Source organism: Apodemus sylvaticus, chromosome 14 (genome assembly GCF_947179515.1).
Source record: "Apodemus sylvaticus chromosome 14, mApoSyl1.1, whole genome shotgun sequence".
Lineage (NCBI taxonomy): Eukaryota > Metazoa > Chordata > Mammalia > Rodentia > Muridae > Apodemus > Apodemus sylvaticus.
The window spans coordinates 56,315,021-56,333,390 of record NC_067485.1 but is presented as its reverse complement, the minus strand read 5'-3'; the positions used below and the strand labels follow the sequence as shown (position 1 = coordinate 56,333,390).

At 45.6% G+C, this 18,370-nt stretch overlaps 1 protein-coding gene and 1 long non-coding RNA gene across 9 annotated transcripts in view; one reads left to right on the top strand and one right to left on the bottom strand.

The window, feature by feature from the left end:
- Nucleotides 1–15,090, bottom strand: part of LOC127665248 (uncharacterized) — a 64,235-nt gene extending 49,145 nt beyond the window's left edge. For 2 of the 5 annotated variants that reach the window (XR_007973343.1, XR_007973340.1), the window contains exons 1-2: nucleotides 14,970–15,090; nucleotides 5,651–5,772 (exon numbers count right to left, since the gene is read on the bottom strand). This is a non-coding gene — a long non-coding RNA (uncharacterized LOC127665248). Of the gene's footprint in view, nucleotides 1–4,674; nucleotides 4,824–5,650; nucleotides 5,773–6,202; nucleotides 6,825–14,969 lie in introns of those variants that run through there. The other 3 variants (XR_007973342.1, XR_007973344.1, XR_007973341.1) reach the window with 3 other exon arrangements.
- The window catches only part of Zeb1 (zinc finger E-box binding homeobox 1), a 182,434-nt gene continuing 178,360 nt past the window's right edge, over nucleotides 14,297–18,370 (top strand). For 2 of the 4 annotated variants that reach the window (XM_052157698.1, XM_052157697.1), the window contains exon 1: nucleotides 14,691–14,786. In XM_052157698.1, the coding sequence (XP_052013658.1) occupies nucleotides 14,729–14,786 (58 nt within the window). In that variant the 5' untranslated portion in view covers nucleotides 14,691–14,728. Of the gene's footprint in view, nucleotides 14,616–14,690; nucleotides 14,787–15,348; nucleotides 15,513–18,370 lie in introns of those variants that run through there. The other 2 variants (XM_052157700.1, XM_052157699.1) reach the window with 2 other exon arrangements.

The following is an 18,370-nucleotide window of genomic DNA, read 5'->3' as shown; positions in this document are numbered from 1 at the left end:
ACTTTTATCTGTGGGGTACCTTGACCAGGCTCATGGGAGCAGAGCAAGAAGCATTTGCCAGTGCAGTGAATGAATGCTTTCTGTGCAGTATTCCTCTTTATAATGGTCACATCCCCCCCTCAGATCCAAATACAGTCAGCTGATTGGTGTTTTAACACCACTGGCTTACTTTATATGGCTTGATTTTTATCCTACTTAGGTACACAGTTTATTGTTTCCTGGGAACAATGTAGTTTTCTGCAATGGCATCCTCCCTCTCCTTCCATGAAAAGAACAATGGTTTCTGTGCATGAAGTCCTGTAAGTGGCGGAACCCACTATAATGTCTTCGGTTGTATCCTTATTGGTTAGTGATTTCTATACTTTGTTTACATTGGAATGACAGCATGCTGTTTTGATTTAGGCACAAATTGTGAACTGGCTAATCAAGCCAATTAACATGCTATCCTGTATACGTATTACCCTCCACAGATATCAAGTCTATATGCACCACCATGGTCACCATGGCACACAATCCTTCCCCTCTCCTTGTTCTTCCTAACTTAGTGCTCTATTTTTGGCTAACTTCTTCCCAACCCTACACTCCAGTTCCTGGAAACCACTGTTCTGTTCTTGGAGTCTTCTCTTCAAGTGTGGCATTTTTGGATTCCACACAGCAGTGGAGACACATGGTATTTCTCTTTTCTTGCTTGACTTAACATAATGTGCTTCAGGCCCATGCTACTGTAAATGCAGGAGTCTCTTGGAGTCTGGAGAGTATTCCAGTGGGTTTATGTAGTGAACTTCCTTTATCCGTTCATCAGCCTATGGACACTTAGACTGCTTGGCTATTATGAATAACACTGAAATAAATACACAATGACAGCACACTATCAGTTTCCTTGAAATATATACCCAGAGCAGTAGTACAGGTATATTTGATTCTTTTTCAGCAGCCTTTGTACTGCTTTCCAGAATGGCCACCCGCTTGGCCAGGGTTCCCTCTCCTACACAGCTCACTACTTGGTATCCTTCATCTTTAGGTAGCAGCCATCCTAACAGGAGTAAGGCAAACCCCAGGGCAGCTCCAGTTCGTGTTTCTCCGGTGGCTGGTGATGTTGAACACTCTCACATACTTGTTGGCCATCCGTATGTTTGGACCATTGTCTGTGGTAACGAGGCTCCACGCCATCCTGCTACCGAGTTGCTCCTTGTGGATTTGTAGTAGTATATACCTTTCAAATACACCCTCCGGTTCTCAGGCTGTCTCTTCACGCTGTGGACCACTCTCTCTGCTGGGTGGAGGTTTCTTGATTTGGTGTGGTCCCATTTATTTTTGTTTTTGTTTCCTGTGTTTGGGGGTCATATGAAAACACCCATTTCCTGACCTGTGTCTGGGAGTGCTTCCTCTATTTGTCCTTCTGGTGGTTTTGTATTTCAGGTAGATGGGCCTTTCTTCCATTTTGATTTATTTTTATTTAAGACGAAGATCTAATTTCATACTCCTGCAGACAGAATGTCTGATTTCCCCAGTATTTCACTAACTTCCCTTGTTTTTAAATTATTGTATTATTTTATGTGCATGGGTGTTTTGCCTGTACATATGTCTGTGTTTTTAGATTATTGTATAATTTTATGTTCATGGGTGTTTTGCCTGCACATATGTCTGGGTATCAGTACATGCACCTGGTGCTCTGGAAGCCAGAAGAGGGAATAGAAGCTATGGTCAGTTATGAGGAAGCTACAGTCAGTTATGAGGCATCATGTTGATGCTGGAACTTGAGCCCAAGTCCTCCGGAAGAGCAGTCAGTGCTCTTAACCCAGACCCATCTACCCAGCTTTGATTAGCTTCTAAAGGTGCTTTACTTATTTACCTTTCTAGAGGAAATATGCATTAATTACATCTGTTTTTAAACTTTTTTCCACTAACTGCCCCCACCATCTACAGTTACCCGGTCCTTACATGTTGATCACAATTACCATTTTCTCTTTTTAACACTCTTAATTACTGTATTTTATGTGTGTACGTGTGTGTGTGTGTGTATAAATACATTATTTTTATTCTCACAGAAACCAATATTGATTTTTAGATTCAGTGCTTTCACAATGTAATTTTTTAACACTAAATTATCTTTGGGTGGGTATCTGAGACTTCTTCTTGCTCTGTGCTCTTCTGACTAGTGATGATTCTGTGATTCATTTCAGGGTGTTTGATCTGGTGGTTAAAATGCTTTCCAGGAGGCCCCCATCTGCACTATCTCAAAAAAAAAAGGGTTCCCTTCCTTAATCCCTACTTCTGCCATTTCTTAACTCAACTGTGTGTGCACCTTGAAGCAATAACTTCCTGAGAGTTCTACTAAGTAATTACGTGTATGGGGCTGGTCATTTAGTTTGGTAGAAAAGGAACCATTACAGTCACTACTCCTTGGCTTGGATACTGTTAATCCATTATCCTCCTGCCCCAGCGTCTGCAGGCCTTTGGACCAGGCGGAGCCTCTGCCCTGGATGGCAGTACTTCTCGTGGTTTAGGGGAATGTCTTGATTATGCTGTCAGCCTTCCCTCCCACTTCCAGTTCTCTTGTTAGAAGCATCTGTCTGAAGCATCTGTCTGAACACCTAGTTATTTACTTTGTGTCTCCACAATTGCAAAGATATTCTGTCATGAGTACTAATATTTATAAATAACAGAGATCTCTTTCTATTCCAGGCTACTACATTCTAATGAAGAACTGAGTTGTTTTGGATAGTATGCTATCAATGGTGAGCTGCCATTTTTGTTGTTTTTGCTTTATCTAACCATGTTAAAGATGCTTATTTTGTCCATAAAAATAAAACCAATCTTTCCGTGGTTCACAGAACTCTGACATGTATTGTATGTGTGCAATGTGCTTGCTGCTGACATGTAATGTGAAGCCATGTGTGATTGGCAGCTCATCAGGAAAGGACCCTTTGATGCTTTGGCACTTCCTTGTATGCGATGTTGGGTTATTAAGCATTTGCAGACACTGTGAATACCTTCCACATCACCCTCCAGTTGGCCTCTCTTACTATACCCACCATAGTGAGGAGGCTATGGCATATCTGTTTAAAAATCATAGGCAGATATAGTCATGATTATAACAAAGATTATCCATTTAGTATTTATAATGCATGCTGAGAGGCCAGGTATGAAACAATAGACAATGTTGAAAACTTGGGTGAGTGATGAGAGGGCAGAATAAAGGGGAGATGAGGAGAGTTCAAGGGGGGAGGAAGGACAGAAGCCATTGTCATGAGGTCCGTACCATGTGTCTGAAACTGTCCAACTAGACAAGTGCTTAGTAAGAGTGCTCACTCAAAACGGGGTGAGCCGTGGGGGTTAACCAGGGCCTCATCATGCTGAGTAAGTGTCTGGCCACTAAGTTACAGCGCAGGTCCGAAGTCTGGTATAGCATGGGAGCATGTATGGAAACAAACACAGAGCCAATTCCACAGCAAAGCATTTCTGCCCCACGTCTATCTCAACAGTTATGAAGTGTTTACACTCTGGCATCTCATTCTGGGTGTGACTGAGTTTCCCAAATGCCACAGAATTAAAGACAAAAATGAAGAGCAGTGGGCAGGTCAGGGGGAGAGAGGGTCCCTCTCTGCTTCCCTTCACCTCCTACAGCCTAGACCCAGACCGCCTGGACGCCGGCTTCCAGTAGGAAGCAGCTTCCTGCCTCATGGAGAACATGCTGCAATCGTCCTCCAGTTAGATCCAGATGACTGAGTTGCCAGGTGAACTGTGTAGGTGGTGAACTAATTTTCCCTCACCTCCAGCACCCATTTTCCCAGAGTTCAAGCAATTTTCCTGGGTAATGAACTGTGGCAGCTATCAAGTGGCCTGGAAATCAAAAGAGCCACGTGCCTTCCTAGTCCTGTTTCCTTCTGGCGTTGGGCTATCACTTGATGCTATCACTGATCTTAGTGTTTCGAGGTCTGACTGGGATGGGCGAGAGAGCAAGTGAAATCCAGGCCACTTCTCTAGTGGTGGCCACACTCTGCCCTGAGTGGGGGTCAGCTGCATGATGTCCAGGCAGTTCCCGAGCAGTGGAAGGGGCACATGGAACCAGAACATGCTGGAAGCCAAGTGGGCTCTGGGCTTTGCTTTAGACTAACAGCATACCCAGAATTTGGAGAAAGTGAGTTCAGTGGAATGGAAAGTTTTAATAAACTAGGCAGTACAAAACAAACAAACAAACAAAAAATTAACATAATTCAAAGCTATGTACTTAAAAAATGTTAGTATGTTTTCCATTGAAAAATAAAAAGAAAATATCTGTAATAAATTCACTTTATTAGCTCAAAGAATACTTTTCCCATATAGTCAATGTTTTTAATTTTAGTGACACTGAGTAATTTCTTCTATTAAGCATTTTGCTACTTATAAAGTTTATGTTGACCATTTTATGCTTTATATGTTCAAACATTACTTTTTGGCTTTTACTGAAAACGATTCCGGTTTGCTAATGAAAATACCTGCCAGAAAACTTCCATATCATATGTCATTTTAATGAAAAAAGCCAACAAAAGTATTTATTGGTAAAGTAAGCTACTAAAGGAAAAAAGGTATTTAATAAAAACTAACTCAATACAAAAGAAGTAACTAAAATATACAAATTTTTATATTTAAATAATATACATTTTAGATTGCAATAGGTAAACACATCCTTACCCAGGAATGGCTTCATCTATGAATAAAACATGGTTCCTGAAGATGAAACAATCATCTAAACCCACAGAATAACTATGTAGAATACTGAATGTAAGATAAGGCTTTTGGTGGGCATTTTTATGGTTTATAAGAATACCATATGAGGTATCCTAGAAGAAAAAATATGGTTAAGTTCAGCTGCATTTAAGTTAATAGACAACTGTCTTAACTGGAGTTTTTACTGCTATTATGATAAAAACACTATGACTAAAAGTTACATGGTGGGGAAAGAGTTTGTTTCTCCTTACAGAGAGATGGCTGAGCTGTTAGAGGGCAGGCTGGGCTCCCAGCATCCCCGGCTGACTCTCCCCTTTAAGCCGGGCACGGTGTTGTTTGCCTCTAATATCAGCATTTTGTTGGCACAGGCAGATCTCTGAGAGTTTCAGAACAGCCTGTTCTATATATCAAGTTCTAGGACAGACAGCGCTATCTAATAGATAGACATTGACAAAAAATAGGTGTGTAGGTGTGTGCGTGTGTCTGTATGGGGGGGGAGAACCACGTCATTTCTATTTATTAAGTCATTACGGTCATTTGAGGATATTTTTCCATAAAATGATATAAAAATCAAAACAAAATGTTAACAGTTTTTATTCTTTATATAATAAGATATTATAAGTAATTTAAACTGTCAACAATAGGTAACTGGTTTAGTATATTACAGTCCATTTATTAATTGAGGACTATTACAATGCAGTAAAAAAAAGAATATAAAGGTCATGTAGACATAAAGAAAAACTTGGTAGGTAAATAGGAGAAGTGTCAAACTAAAGCTATATGTAACCTTTATGTTTATGCTCAACTTAATATTATAATTATACACACTGCACTTGTAGGAAAGATCTAATACAATCTTTAACCACAGTTGGGTCTGAGCAAGCTTTTTCTCCTCTAAGCATCCCCAGGTCATGTTGTGATTGTCCCTCTATGCACGTACCTTTCTGGGCCATCCACGCCCAAGCACAGCCAGAAACAGAATGAGACAGAGGCACAGAAAAATGCAGAGGCAAAGCCAGCGCACTTGGACGCTTCCTGGAGCTCCAGCCCTACGCTTGCGAGCTAAAATACAAAAACAAAGAATGAAAAACCTCTTATCTTTATAAATTATCATTTTCTGTCAGCCCTTTAAAGTGGTGTCTGGGAAATTCAAAGCAAGAAACAAAAGCTCAGAGCTTCTCTGACAGTCTTTGCCTCTTGGATGGGTGGTAAGTGCTACCTTGCTCGCTGGCCTGCACATTGTGCTGTTTCCCCTCCATCAGTGCTTCTCAATTTGTGGGTGGTGACTCCCACAGGGGTTGCATATCAGGTATTTATACTACAACTCATAACAGTAGCAAAATTGTAAAGTCGCAACAAAATAACTTTCTGGCTGGCCTCACCACAGCGTGAGGACCTGCAGTAAAGGGCTGCAGGTTAGGAAGTGTCAGACCCGCTGCGGGACACAGAGTGGGAGACACAGAGTGGGACGTTTACCCCTCAAACAGCACACCTCCTGAAGTCCCCAGACAGCATTCCAGCTGACAGGAGCTGCAGCCATACTGGCTCTGTCCCTGCAGCTCTCCATGCAGTCACTCCACCTGTGACTGAGGTGATCTTCTTTTCTAGGATGAGAATCTGCTTTTAGCCTGAAGAAAGCACTTTGTAGGAATTCCAATAGATTCTGCTCTTATGGTTTTACTAACACTGGAGAGATTTAATCTTTGTGAACTTGACTTTTTTATTGCTGCCTTCCATTTACTGTTTACCAAGTGCTAGACACCAGTAAAAACTTACACATCCTATCCCTTTGCTCTTCCTTGTGCTCACTGCACGATGAGTCACGGTGACAAGAACTCTCTCCCACAGCGCAGGTGCTAGCCTACATGTCACAAAGGCAAAGAGGAAAAACGCAGAGCGAGAGAAGAGATTGGAGCAAAAACCAACAGAAACAAAACAAAACAGTGGCAAGAACAGCAAAGCCTGTGGCAGCAGTGCTGGAGGGGCAGCCTGGAGGCAGAACTTGTCTGATATGGCTGAGGCCCCAGGTTCAATCCCCAGGGCGCTTGGAGGAAAAGTTCAGCGTTTGTGGCTGGAGAGATCGCTTAATGGTTAGGCACAAGTCCTGCCATGCAGAGCGCCCTAGATTCGTGCCCAGCACCCACTCTGAGCAGCTCACTAGCACCTGTAAAAGGTTCCAGGGCTCTGACACCTTCTGCACTCCACAAACACCTGCAATCCTGTAAACACATGTGCCCTGCACCCACATAATTTGAAATACATTTTTTAAAAACCTGTAGTGAAATGAGGCCTTATGGGCATGTGGAAGGATGATGAGCTCTGAGGGAGACTGCTTGCTGCTCACAGGAACTCTGACACACTTGACAGGCACAGATACTTTTAAACCAGGCAAAGCAAGGAAATCCGCCTTCTTGGACCATGAAAGGGAGTCTGGAGGACAGTGGAGCTCATAGGAGGTTGGTGTGGATCCTATGTTAGAACAAAAGTCAGAGGCAGAAAGCAGCACGAATTGGTGGGTGCCTTTGGGGCTCCTTCCTAAGACTTGCTCATGTTCCATATATACTTTGAGGCTCTGTCACGTTAGTGAGGCACCAGTAAAAGGGCTGGCAACACCACCACATTATGCAGCCTGGTGCAGTTTTAGTAACACTGACAGCAGAAGAAATATTAATAATGCTTAACGTTTACCAGCAGCTCCAGCCCTGCTCACGCCATCTGGGCCCGCAGACCTCCCCCGTGACTCACCGGGACGCTCGTGGTGTATGTGTGTCCACATGGCTATCCTGTTTGAACCCCTTCTTAAATTCTAAAAATGCTAACGTCCTCTTACTGTTTATCCTGCTCATTTTTATTTTCCCTCTCAGAATACTATTTATCTCTTGTATGATGTCCTTAAGAGGACTGTATGATGCAGTCCTCTTAAGACCCAAGGCAGTGCCCCAAATTCTCGTAGCATCATTCACACAGCCTGTCTCAGACTTGCCCACCGAGGCAGGCTTACCAAGAATCAGGAACTCCTTGCAGTCAAAGCCTCCTGTCTGTAGGTTAAACTGTAGAAGGCTGTGTGTTCATCCTGGGATTTTGTGTATCTTGTGATTTATGTCTGCTGCACTGGACTTCTGACAAGCTCCATCCTTTCCAGTACAGACATCTTCTACCTCAGTCAGTGTTTCCTACATATAACCACCCCCCTCCTGCCATTTGTATGACGGTTTTTGACAAATCTGCTTCTCCCACAGTGTCTTGAAGTCAGGGGATGTGCTAGATATTTATAGATCCATGCTGTGTCTATCACATAAAATGCTCTCAGGAACGTAAGTTGAAGAAAAGTAATTAATACTTAATAATTAAATATTTCTATGTGGCAATGCTGCTAAATGTTCCATGAAGACTAATGACTAGTTAACATAATACTGGAAAGCTGAATAGAAATTAAAGATAAAGACTAAAATTAAAGTTAAACAAGTTAATAAAAACTTGTTTCTCAATCACAAAACTTTAAATGTATATTACAATCCCTACCAAAGTTAATGTGGGACTCTGTTAGTCATGAAGCAAAGGGGACATAAGGTTACAGCAGAACTGCATTTGCTTACGAGCTGATCGTAAAGCAGAAAGACAGTCTGAATTTCTAGGCAGGCTAAGCCCATCACCAAGGCATCTGCCATGAGGGGTAGCAGAAAGGACCAGAGAGCAGATGACCAGAGAAAGGATCTGCTCATGTCGATGAATCTGGAGATGGAGAAAGAGGCCCCAAAATTGTCAAAGCTGGAAAGGCAAAGAGATGTTCCCCAATGTGATACCAACTTCAGACTTCCAGGATGATGAGCTATTAAATGTGGTTTTCATATACTGGTGCGCCGTGTTTTCACGGTGGCAAGAGAACGCTAAGACATACACCCACACCAGACAGGAGTACGGCTGGCTGACACCAACACACTGTAAGACATACACCCACACCAGACAGGAGTACTGCTGGCTGATACCAACACACCATAAGGGAATGGCAGCTTATCCATGGGGTCTCTCCTTATAAGGGAAGGGCTGGTTACATCACCAGGAACTCTGTCCCTTCAGGTTTGCTCTGCCTTCCCTTTGGAGCCTGGCACAGCAGGCTTGATGTCAACCAAGAGAGAGGAGCCCAGGAAGGGCTAGTCATAGCTTGTGAAGGCTGCCTCCAAGCTGCACACACTGCTTCAGTTGCCATCCCACTGGGCAGAACAATGGCATGGTGGCACCTGGGCACATGCAGGGAGAAGAAACAGAGCCATTACTATGAATAGTGTCACGGTAAGGACAGACAGTTCTGTCTTACAAAGACTACGAAGCACCCTGGGAACAATGTTTTATGTGTATATAAACTCTGATTTAAAATACTGTTTTGAAGTTATCTCATCTAGATTTTAGATAAGGACAGAGCTTTCATTCTATACTTATTGAATAATTAGTGACTGCCATTGCATGAACATTCATTAGAATATGTATCTCCATTCAAATTTCAATTTAGAAGGAATGGTTACTCCTGGTTGACAAGGCTGGACATTTCTTACCCCAATTTATGTACCCCCCCCCCAAGGTCCTGGCAGCTGGTCCCTACAGGGTAACTGAAGGGAGTTACTGAGGAGAGTTCTCACAAAGGTCGATACAGCTCTTGAGCAGAGGAATGATAGAGAAGCTAACCATTATGCATCTAGGCCTGAAGGCACAGGGAGAGAAGCAGTTTCCAGAACTTGGCTACGAGACACAGGTATCTCTCTGGCAGGAGCCATGGCCCTAGTAGAAGACGGAGCTGGAGCCACAGGGAGGGAATATTCTGGACTCACTCCTTCCTTTGATCTTTTGCCAAGGCTTCCCCAACTGTCCAAAAGCAAACAGAACTGGGGGGGGGGGGAGCAGAGGAACCTGATGACTCGGACGGCAGCCCCTCAGGGGTTGTCAAGCAGAGACTGGGCTTCACCAGAGAGATCAGGAATCATCACACAAGCAAGCAGGACTCTAGAGTTGGATTAATTTTTTAAAACCTTGACCTAAAAGATAAAGGGAAGGGATCCAAACAGAACTATGTCAGACCTGGAACAAAGAAAGAGAAAGAGAATGATTAAAAAGTAAAATAGTGGGGTGTGGCCCAGAGTGTGGCCTAATTATGTAAGATAAAGAAAAGCAGCAAAGGAAGCTTCACCCAGAAGCAAGGGGTGAAGGGATGAGCAATGTGGACCAGAAACTTAGAGCTGTGGCTGTCACATGTGTTTCTACTGCTAACCTTTGCATGTAACGTTAACACAAGGGTGAAAGATTTAAAGCAGGCTATTTGGGGTTTTTATTATTATTATTATTATTTTAACTGTGAACTAGATACATTCCGAGGGATAACTGCTAGCAGTGCCTGCAACTGAGACCATGAGTTACAGAAAGCCAGGGGTATAAGCCAAAGGACAGATGTACTCTGTAACAAAATCAGCCAGCTGCTAAGAGAAGTCAAGATGCCAGACAAAGACAAGAAACAAAGGGGCAACGACAGCAATGTGAACCAAATGCCACCATGATACTGTGGTAAGTATAGTGCACTCAGAACCATTTGTTCACGTGGGCTCTCTGCTGTCAATCAGCTGAGCACATCACTCATGTTCACATGTGGTGTCAATAAAGGATATCTTCTGTAAGAGCAGTTCTTGAAATTCATCCACATTAATTATTGTATTAGCTTTTGGAGATGATCACTGGTATTCTGCAACTAACTCCCTAAATAAGTTTATGCTTCTATATTAGATGTCTTGAAAATTCCACCTGTGTTAACAGCCCTACCTGCTAACAGCTTGCTGACTTCTATTAAGAGTGGGAGCCTTTTCCTTAAAGAGAAATTTTGTGATGCAGTACAAAATAAAAATCACCTGGAGGCATGAGGAAAACATCTTCCTTTGCCATCTCCGAGGAGGCTTTTTTGGTGAGGGTGGCACAGGCCCTGAGGAGGACTGCTAGTCAAGCATCTTCTGGAGGTCTGGCTGCAGACTGGCTGAACAGCAGCCGTGAGAGGACCACCAGCATCCTTTATCCACCATGAACAGATCCAGCCTTAGCTGGCCATCACACGGAAGCAGCTTGAAGGGTCCTCCGCATTCTTTAAATGTGTCCTAGTCAGTTTTGTTTTGTTAGCCAAACACAAGCTAGAGTCATTTGAGAAGAGAGAACCTCAACTGAGAAAATGCCTCTATCAGAGTGACTTGCAGTACACTTTCCTGGTTGATGGGTGGCATGTGAGCCCACGTCACACTGTGGGCAGTGTCATCCCTAGAATGGTGGTCCTAAATGCTATAAGCAAGCAAGCCAAGCAAGCCATGTGGAGCAAGCCAGTAAGCAACACTCTGCCATGGACTCTGCAACAGTTTCTATCTGCAGGTTCCTACCCTGGCTTCCTTCAGTAATAAAGTCTGATCTGAGACTGGTAAGCTTGAATAAATCCCTTCCTCCTTGGGGGTGTTGGAATAAGAATGGATCCCACAGGTTCATATATTTGAATGTTCAGTCACCTTCGAGTGGAAATATTTGGGACGGACTAGGGGGTGTGGCCTGTGAGAGGATGTGTGTCACTGAGAATGTGCTTTAAGGTTTAAAAAGCCCATGCCCACCCAGTGTCTCTCTCTGCCTGCGAATCAGCATATAAAACTCTCAGCTACTGCTCTAAGCACCATGGTTGCTTGCTTTCTACAATGATGATCATGTACTAACCTTCTGAAACTGTAAGCAAGCCCTCAGTTAAATGCTTTCTTTTATAAAAGCTATCTTGGTCATGATGTCTCTTCACAGCAACAGAACAGTGACTAGAATATCCTCCAAGCTGCCTTTGGTCATGGTGTTTTATCAGTAATAGAAACTCCAAGGAATATGTATGGGGTATACCCTCCTTCAAAGGTCCAATGTGAAACAGGCACTGGATGGAGAGGTAGCACTGGCACAGGAGTCTTCTGTGACATTACCTAGAGAATCATAGTTACAGATCGCAAATGTAGAGGTGGCCTTGATATGAACACCCAGCAACTTCAAAATAGTCATCTATCAGAGTTTATCCTAACTTGTAAGCATGTACATGAAAAGCAAGTATGTGCAAAGGGTATGAAAATTTTATAGGAAATTCAGAATTGGACGGATACATTTGCATCTTCCCACTAAAATTTGAAAATACAGCAATCCACATTTTATAGTATATCTTGCTCAACATATACAATCCTAGTGCTCAAAGCAGTGTTAACATCCCACTAACAAAGGCACATACTGAAGACAAGGTCTGTGACGCACCAGTCACTGCAAACAAGACATGACGCAAGTTAAACTCACTAGTTTCCTTAACACCTCTATCTAAACTTGTTATTTTGAAACATGGTCTCCTGTAGCCCAGGTTCTCATGAAACTCAGTATATAGCCAAGGATGATCTTGGACTTCTGATCCTCCGTTCTCCACCTCCCAAGTGCTAAAGTTAATCTAAATTTTAATATGTATTTCCTTTATAAGTTGGTTCTAAAGATTTTTTCCGGTTCTTTGGTTAAGATAAAGCTGTCACATAGAATCAAGTTTAAAGCAGTGTTCTATATTCTGAGGCTTACTTCTGTCTGCTCTCTCTAGCAAAGATTTCAAATATCTTCAACAAAATTATAGAAATATGAACAGAAACCAAATATTTCATTTGTAAGTTATCAGAGGTTTTGTGAAAGTAAAACTTTGTGTAGATTTGGTTCAGAAGTATTTCCTGGATGTATTTTAAAAATAAGTAATTCTTTAGGGAAAAGGAAAATGATAAAGGAGAGCTTAAGCTCCAGAAAGGACTTTACTCACCACAACAGTTCTGAAACCAGGATAAAGTGAGGCACACAGCTTCCACTCCATTGATAATAGGTTCAGAAAACTTAGACAAAACCGCATTTATTAAACATCTACATGGTGGTTAGGCACAGACAAACCCTAAGAAGTTTATTGTCCCCATAGTTAATAATGCAACCCACCCCAATGAAATCTGTAAGCACAGAAGGAACCAAGTATCTTCTGGGCTGTTTGTGTGTCTATGATTGTTAGGCGAGGAAGAACACAATCAGGAAGTTCACTAGCCAGGAAAAGAACTGGAAGTGTGATACCACCAAGTTTAAGGGAAGGTAAAATTGTGGTAAAGAGGACATTTTCTTTTTGGCTAGAAACTAGACAAATTCCAGGAAAAGACAAAAGTTTATGATCTGATTCAGAAAGCCACAGAGGCCTGGCCATGGCTCACTCATATAATGGCAGCTACTCAGGATGCCAAGGCACAGGGTCCCAAACTCAAGGTTTAAACCACACAGTGATTCAAGGCCACTGATCTAAGAACACTATTCTGACACTTATGTTTCAGGTAACACAGCACTGAAGAAGCTTTGCCTGTATTAACAGGGACCAAGAAAAAGTCTAGTTTTGCAGTGAGTACAGATCTGATATGCAACCTACACGTACAGTCCTAGATTCAGACACAGCAAATATGGGAAGGGCTTCATCTAGAGGCAGTGCTTTTTAATTACTGGACCCTGGTGTACACTTACTTCAGTTTAATGAATCTTCTAACATTTGGGGGTTGGAGTTGCTTGCTTTTATGGACAAGAGTCTCACTATGCAAACCAAAGTTGGTACTTGTGACCTTCCTACCATCACCTCCCACATTTAAAGACTGCTGGTGTGTGTCACCATAAAAAGACCCTTCCTTGGGTATAGCAGAATCCTCGGTAGGCAGAACCCTACCAGCAGGTGTCATTTATCTGACCTGTGCTGATTTAATGTAGTATTTCTTGCATTTTAAGCATGTTTATGGGCTGTTATCTCTATCCACAAATACAATTAATACAATAACTATATATCTGAAATAATGGCTTAGCTCATTTATCCCATAGAATGGTCCCACACAATTCTTCCTTTGAAAAGGGGGTGGGAAGCAGGGAGAGAAAGGTCAATTTAAGTCCCAATTTCTGAAAATGGGTATCAAGGTATTTGGGTCTTGAACAAAGCCGAAAGACTTAAGACAAAAACCAGCATCAGCCCACCTTAGTTACCCTTGCTTTTAACCTTGAGGCCCTCCCAGTGCGACAACTGCTCAGATAAACGTAAAACTCAATTATTTTGAGACAGGGTTCCACTTTGCCTGTAGCCCAAACTCTCAGCCATCCTCCTGCCTTGGGTTCCTGACTTCTCGGATTACAGGTTTCCAAGCATGCTCCCCAGGGTTGCTTCTGCCTCAATGGCAAGTCACTACCACCCTGAGCACCACCGCCACCCTGGGTTCCTGCAGGGCAGGGTAGGCAAGATGACAGCAGGTGAGCTAGGCGCAGAAGAGGAAGTGAGCCTGGCACCGCGCGGGGGATTACTCATGCAGCTTTTCCTGCGAGCGGAATTTCTCGCCTCCCTGTCAGTCCAGCTGAAGTTCAACCTAACTGCAGTCACTTCCCGTCCGGGTAGGCTGGGGAAACCCGCGCGTCCGTGGGAGGGGAGGGAGGCGGCAGAACAGGCCAGGTAGCTCGCGCGCGACACGTCCCGGCTGTCCACGTCCCCGGCGCGCACGCGCGGGTCGCCGCACCAACAGCTGGAGCGCGCGGGTCTCCGCGGAGTGCGCAACTCACCCGCGTGGGGGCTGAGCGGGTGTGGCCCATGCCGCCAGCTCCACCTGGCCTAGGAAGCCACGCGGTCGCTTCCCGTTCCTGTCCCCAGAGTCCCAGCACTAGTCTCCGCTACCCCACCACACCTGAGCAAAACTTTTCCCTCGCCTCCACGATTCAAACTCTGCAGCCGTCCAAGGCTGCCGCAAACCACTCCGGCCCTAGCAACAAGGTTCCGGCCGTAGAGCGAGCGCCGCTAGGTGTTAGGAAGGTGATGTCGTAAAGCCTCGAGTGTCGTAAACCAGGTGCGGTGGGGAGGGGGAGGGGTGGAGGCGGCGGGGAGGGGGGGGGGAAGGGGAGGGAGGGAGGGAGAAGGGGGAGGAGGTGACTCGAGCATTTAGACACAAGCGAGAGGATCATGGCGGATGGCCCCAGGTGTAAGCGCAGAAAGCAGGCGAACCCGCGGCGCAATAACGGTGAGTGGCGGAGGGGCCCGGCGCGGCGGCGGGCAGCGGGCGGCCGTGCTAGGGGCGCAGGGCCGAGCGGGCCGGGGGCGGCGGCGGGGCCGAGCCGAGTGGAGTGGGAAAGTAAAGTAGTGCGCCCCGCTGCCCCCGCCGCCGCCGCCGCCGCGGCTGCGGTCCTGGACCGTTATGTCTTACCTGCCTCTGCGCCTAGCGGCTCGGGCGGCCGCCGGGGACCGTTAGCTGCGCCGCATCCCGCCGCCGCGCCCGGGCACTTTTCCGCCCGCGGGTGGAGCGGCTGTTGCTTCTTTCCGCACTTTCTCCACTCTTGCTGCCCCTCGGCGCCTCCCCGCGCGCGATCCTCCCTCCGCGCAGGCCGCGGCGGTGGGGAACAAACTTGCGGCGGGCGGGCGCGGGCTGCGGGGCGGGCGCGGGCGGGAGAGGACGGGCGGCCGCGGGCTGGTTGCGTGTCGGCTGCGTGTCGGCCGTGCGCGCGTGTGCGCGGGAGCGGGCGCTGCGCGCCGGGTCGGGCGCCCGCGGGAAAGTTGCGCCCCGCGCGCTCGCGGGCGGGCGGGGATGTGGACGCGCGGGGCCGCCGTGAGCCGGGCGCTCAGAGGGCTGGAACCCCGCGCCTGCGGTGCCCGTCAGGGGCCGGTCGCGCTCTGGCGGCTCCTAGCTACTGCCACGGGGCGTGTGTGTGCGTGGACTCGCCGCCTGCGGGCCGGGAAACAGCACAGACAGGTCGGGACGCCCGGGCAGCCCGAGTCCCGGCGGGCACGGGGCTGTGTGCATGCGCCTCGCTTTGGTTCTTTCGGTTTGGGGAAGTTGTTACCTGGGCCCAACGCGCGAGCGGAGGACAGATAATGGAGCTGGGCAGGCGCTCGGGGTCGCGAGTGGGGCGGGTGGGGGAGGGGGAGGGCGGCCCGACGAGCGCACGGGGCTGCGGCTCGCGGTGCAGCTGCGAGGGGTATTGATTTCCGCGGATCTGCCAGGGAAACACACTCCTCGGCCTGACTACAGAGTTTTTTGTTGTTGTTGTTGGGATTTTTGTTTTGTGTTTTAAGAGGAAAAAGCCACAGGCACTAGGAGAGAATGTGACACCCCGACTTGTGTCGGTGGGTGCCCCGTGGGCTCTCCCAGCGTAGGGAGACGCGGGAGTTGCTGGATGGTGCCTCTTTTAGGCGAGTGTGTGCTCGCAGCTCGCGGCGCGGACAGCCTCTGCTCCTGGTCATTGTCTGGACAGTCCCTGCGGCGGCGGCCGGGGGATGCCCCCGCCCGGGTACCTGTGTGTGGTGATGGGCGGCCACAGCCCTGTGCTGCTGCGGCCGCGGCTATATAAGGAATTCCTCATGCCTTTCGCACCCAGTGGCTCCGTGGGGCTCCTGCGGGGTGTTGAACGATGAGTTTTTAAGATTGGGGGAATAAATGCGCCCCTGATGGCATCGATGTGTCGTCCAGAGAACTAGGAAATCCTGTTTAAGTGGCAACCCTGGCGCGCCCCCACGCCCCACCCCCGCCTGGCCTGCATTGCTCCCTCCCCTCCGGGATGCCAAACGCCAGGTTTTGTAACCTTTCCGGGCAATTTTAGATTTTGTGTGGGATTTCCTGTCTAGAAGCAGATACAAAGATTTTAGGCTGTTCCAAAGAGGTTTCTTCTCCGTTGTAAACACATTTTGAATATATCTGAGCCCATATTAAAATCCCCGGTGCCATGAATGATTTTCAGTTGTTGAGATAAACGTTGCGTTTTGGAGAAGGCTGCTCGTTCGTTCGTTCGTTCGAAGGGAAAGGTGTGTTGGTAGAGGCATTGTGGAGAGGTGACTGGTTGTAGCAAGGACCTGAGCACAAGCTACCGCAATTGTAATTTCCTGCTTCTAGCGTCAAATAGTGTCTGTTCTACATCGAGCTGTTGCTGCTATTGCTGATGTGGCTTTATGAAAGGTAAGTTGGTTAGGAAAGGGCTGTTCATGGCCCTTACATTATTTAAAATGTTAATCGCCAGAGAAAGGGGCTTTTCTTGTTGCTGACGACATGTGTGTGACATGTGAGTCTGAACCACCCAGCGTCTCTGCAGCTGCTGTAAACATGTTTACCTGAACAGGAAAGAATGGATTTTTCTCCTGGCGATCCTGTGATATTAAAATATCACACACATAAGGCATATCAACAGATGACTTAAAGGGGGAAGGCTCTTCTGAAAGGTGCTTGAAATCAACAGGAAAAAGAGATTCTTGATCGCTGCAGCAGATGGCAACTTGTGCAGGTAGAAATAAGATGGTGTTTAGTTTTTTCCTGCATGTATGTCAGCCTCCTTTTTGCTGCCTTCCTTTGCAGGGGAGGGATTTATTTACCAGGCTTGCTGTCAGTGTTTTTCCTTTGTGTTTAATATTAGAAAAACAGATTTGGGGCTCTTGTGCCTGAAATGTCTTGACTGCAGTATGCATTTCTCGGAGAAAACAAAAGGTGTGAGCACGGTGCTACCACAGGTATCTCCGGTTCCGGTTCCATCACTTTTGGCTCTCTTTGTATTTCTTTTTGTTCTCAAATGCTTTCATCCATCGCTCACCGTTGCAGCCATGCTGTTTGATTTCGCCTGCTATTTTTGCAAATTAAGAGCGAAGTTATATGCATTGCGCTGTGAAACCTGGGGATAGGTGATGGTCGGCATTTCTTAGCAACGCAGTCATATTTGAGTTGCAGATGTTTCAGCAGAGGATTGTCTGGAAGATGTTAACTCTTAAAATCCATTCAAATGAATAAGTAGTGGTATATACAATGGGAAATAGTAATAGAGATATTTTATATTATTTATGTATGAATAATATTTGTATTTATTTTGAAATATGTATTTTATGGCAATGCCAGCAGCAAAACATTTTTATTTGATTTCTAGAATATGTCTTCAAGCTAGGACACTGATGACAGCATTAACAACTGTAACTTGGCAAGGGTGAAGCAGTTGAGCAGGCTTGCCTGCATCATGGAGCCTTGGGTGAGGATGCTGTGGTAATGCCAGTTGTCTAAAGGAATGGCGGCAGAATTGATGAAATTGATGTTTACTGTTTAGATGTGATGCTTTGTTGTATTTTAAAATAGTTTCTCTTTCCCAAAGTTCTATTCTTTTCCTTTCCCATTTTTATTCTTGGCAAATGAGCTCTAGCTGCTGCTGACTGCGTGCTGACTAATTCACCTTAGATGGACTAGCAGGCACATACCTTTCTATCATCAGCATCATTTCTTCTTGCTGTCTTTGGAAACCACCAGTAGAGGATGCTAACAAAAATGACTATTGGTGCAACATCAGAACCTTGTGGGTCTTCCGTGCTGATGGGGAATCCTTCTGTGTCCTTTCGAGTCTTTAATACAAGCCTAGGTGCTTTTTAGTTTACTGATACCAGAAGGTAGAAGGAATGTGTTCATATGAATGTACTTAAGTATTTAAGCTTTAAAATCTTGAGATTGGTACTCTTTGATATCACATTAAAGCAGTTATAAAAGTTTGGTTTTAGACTTGAGCAAGAAAATGCAATAATTATGAATATTTATTTCGCATATTCACCACTGTACTATTTAATCTGTTGTTGCTGTTGCTGTTGTCA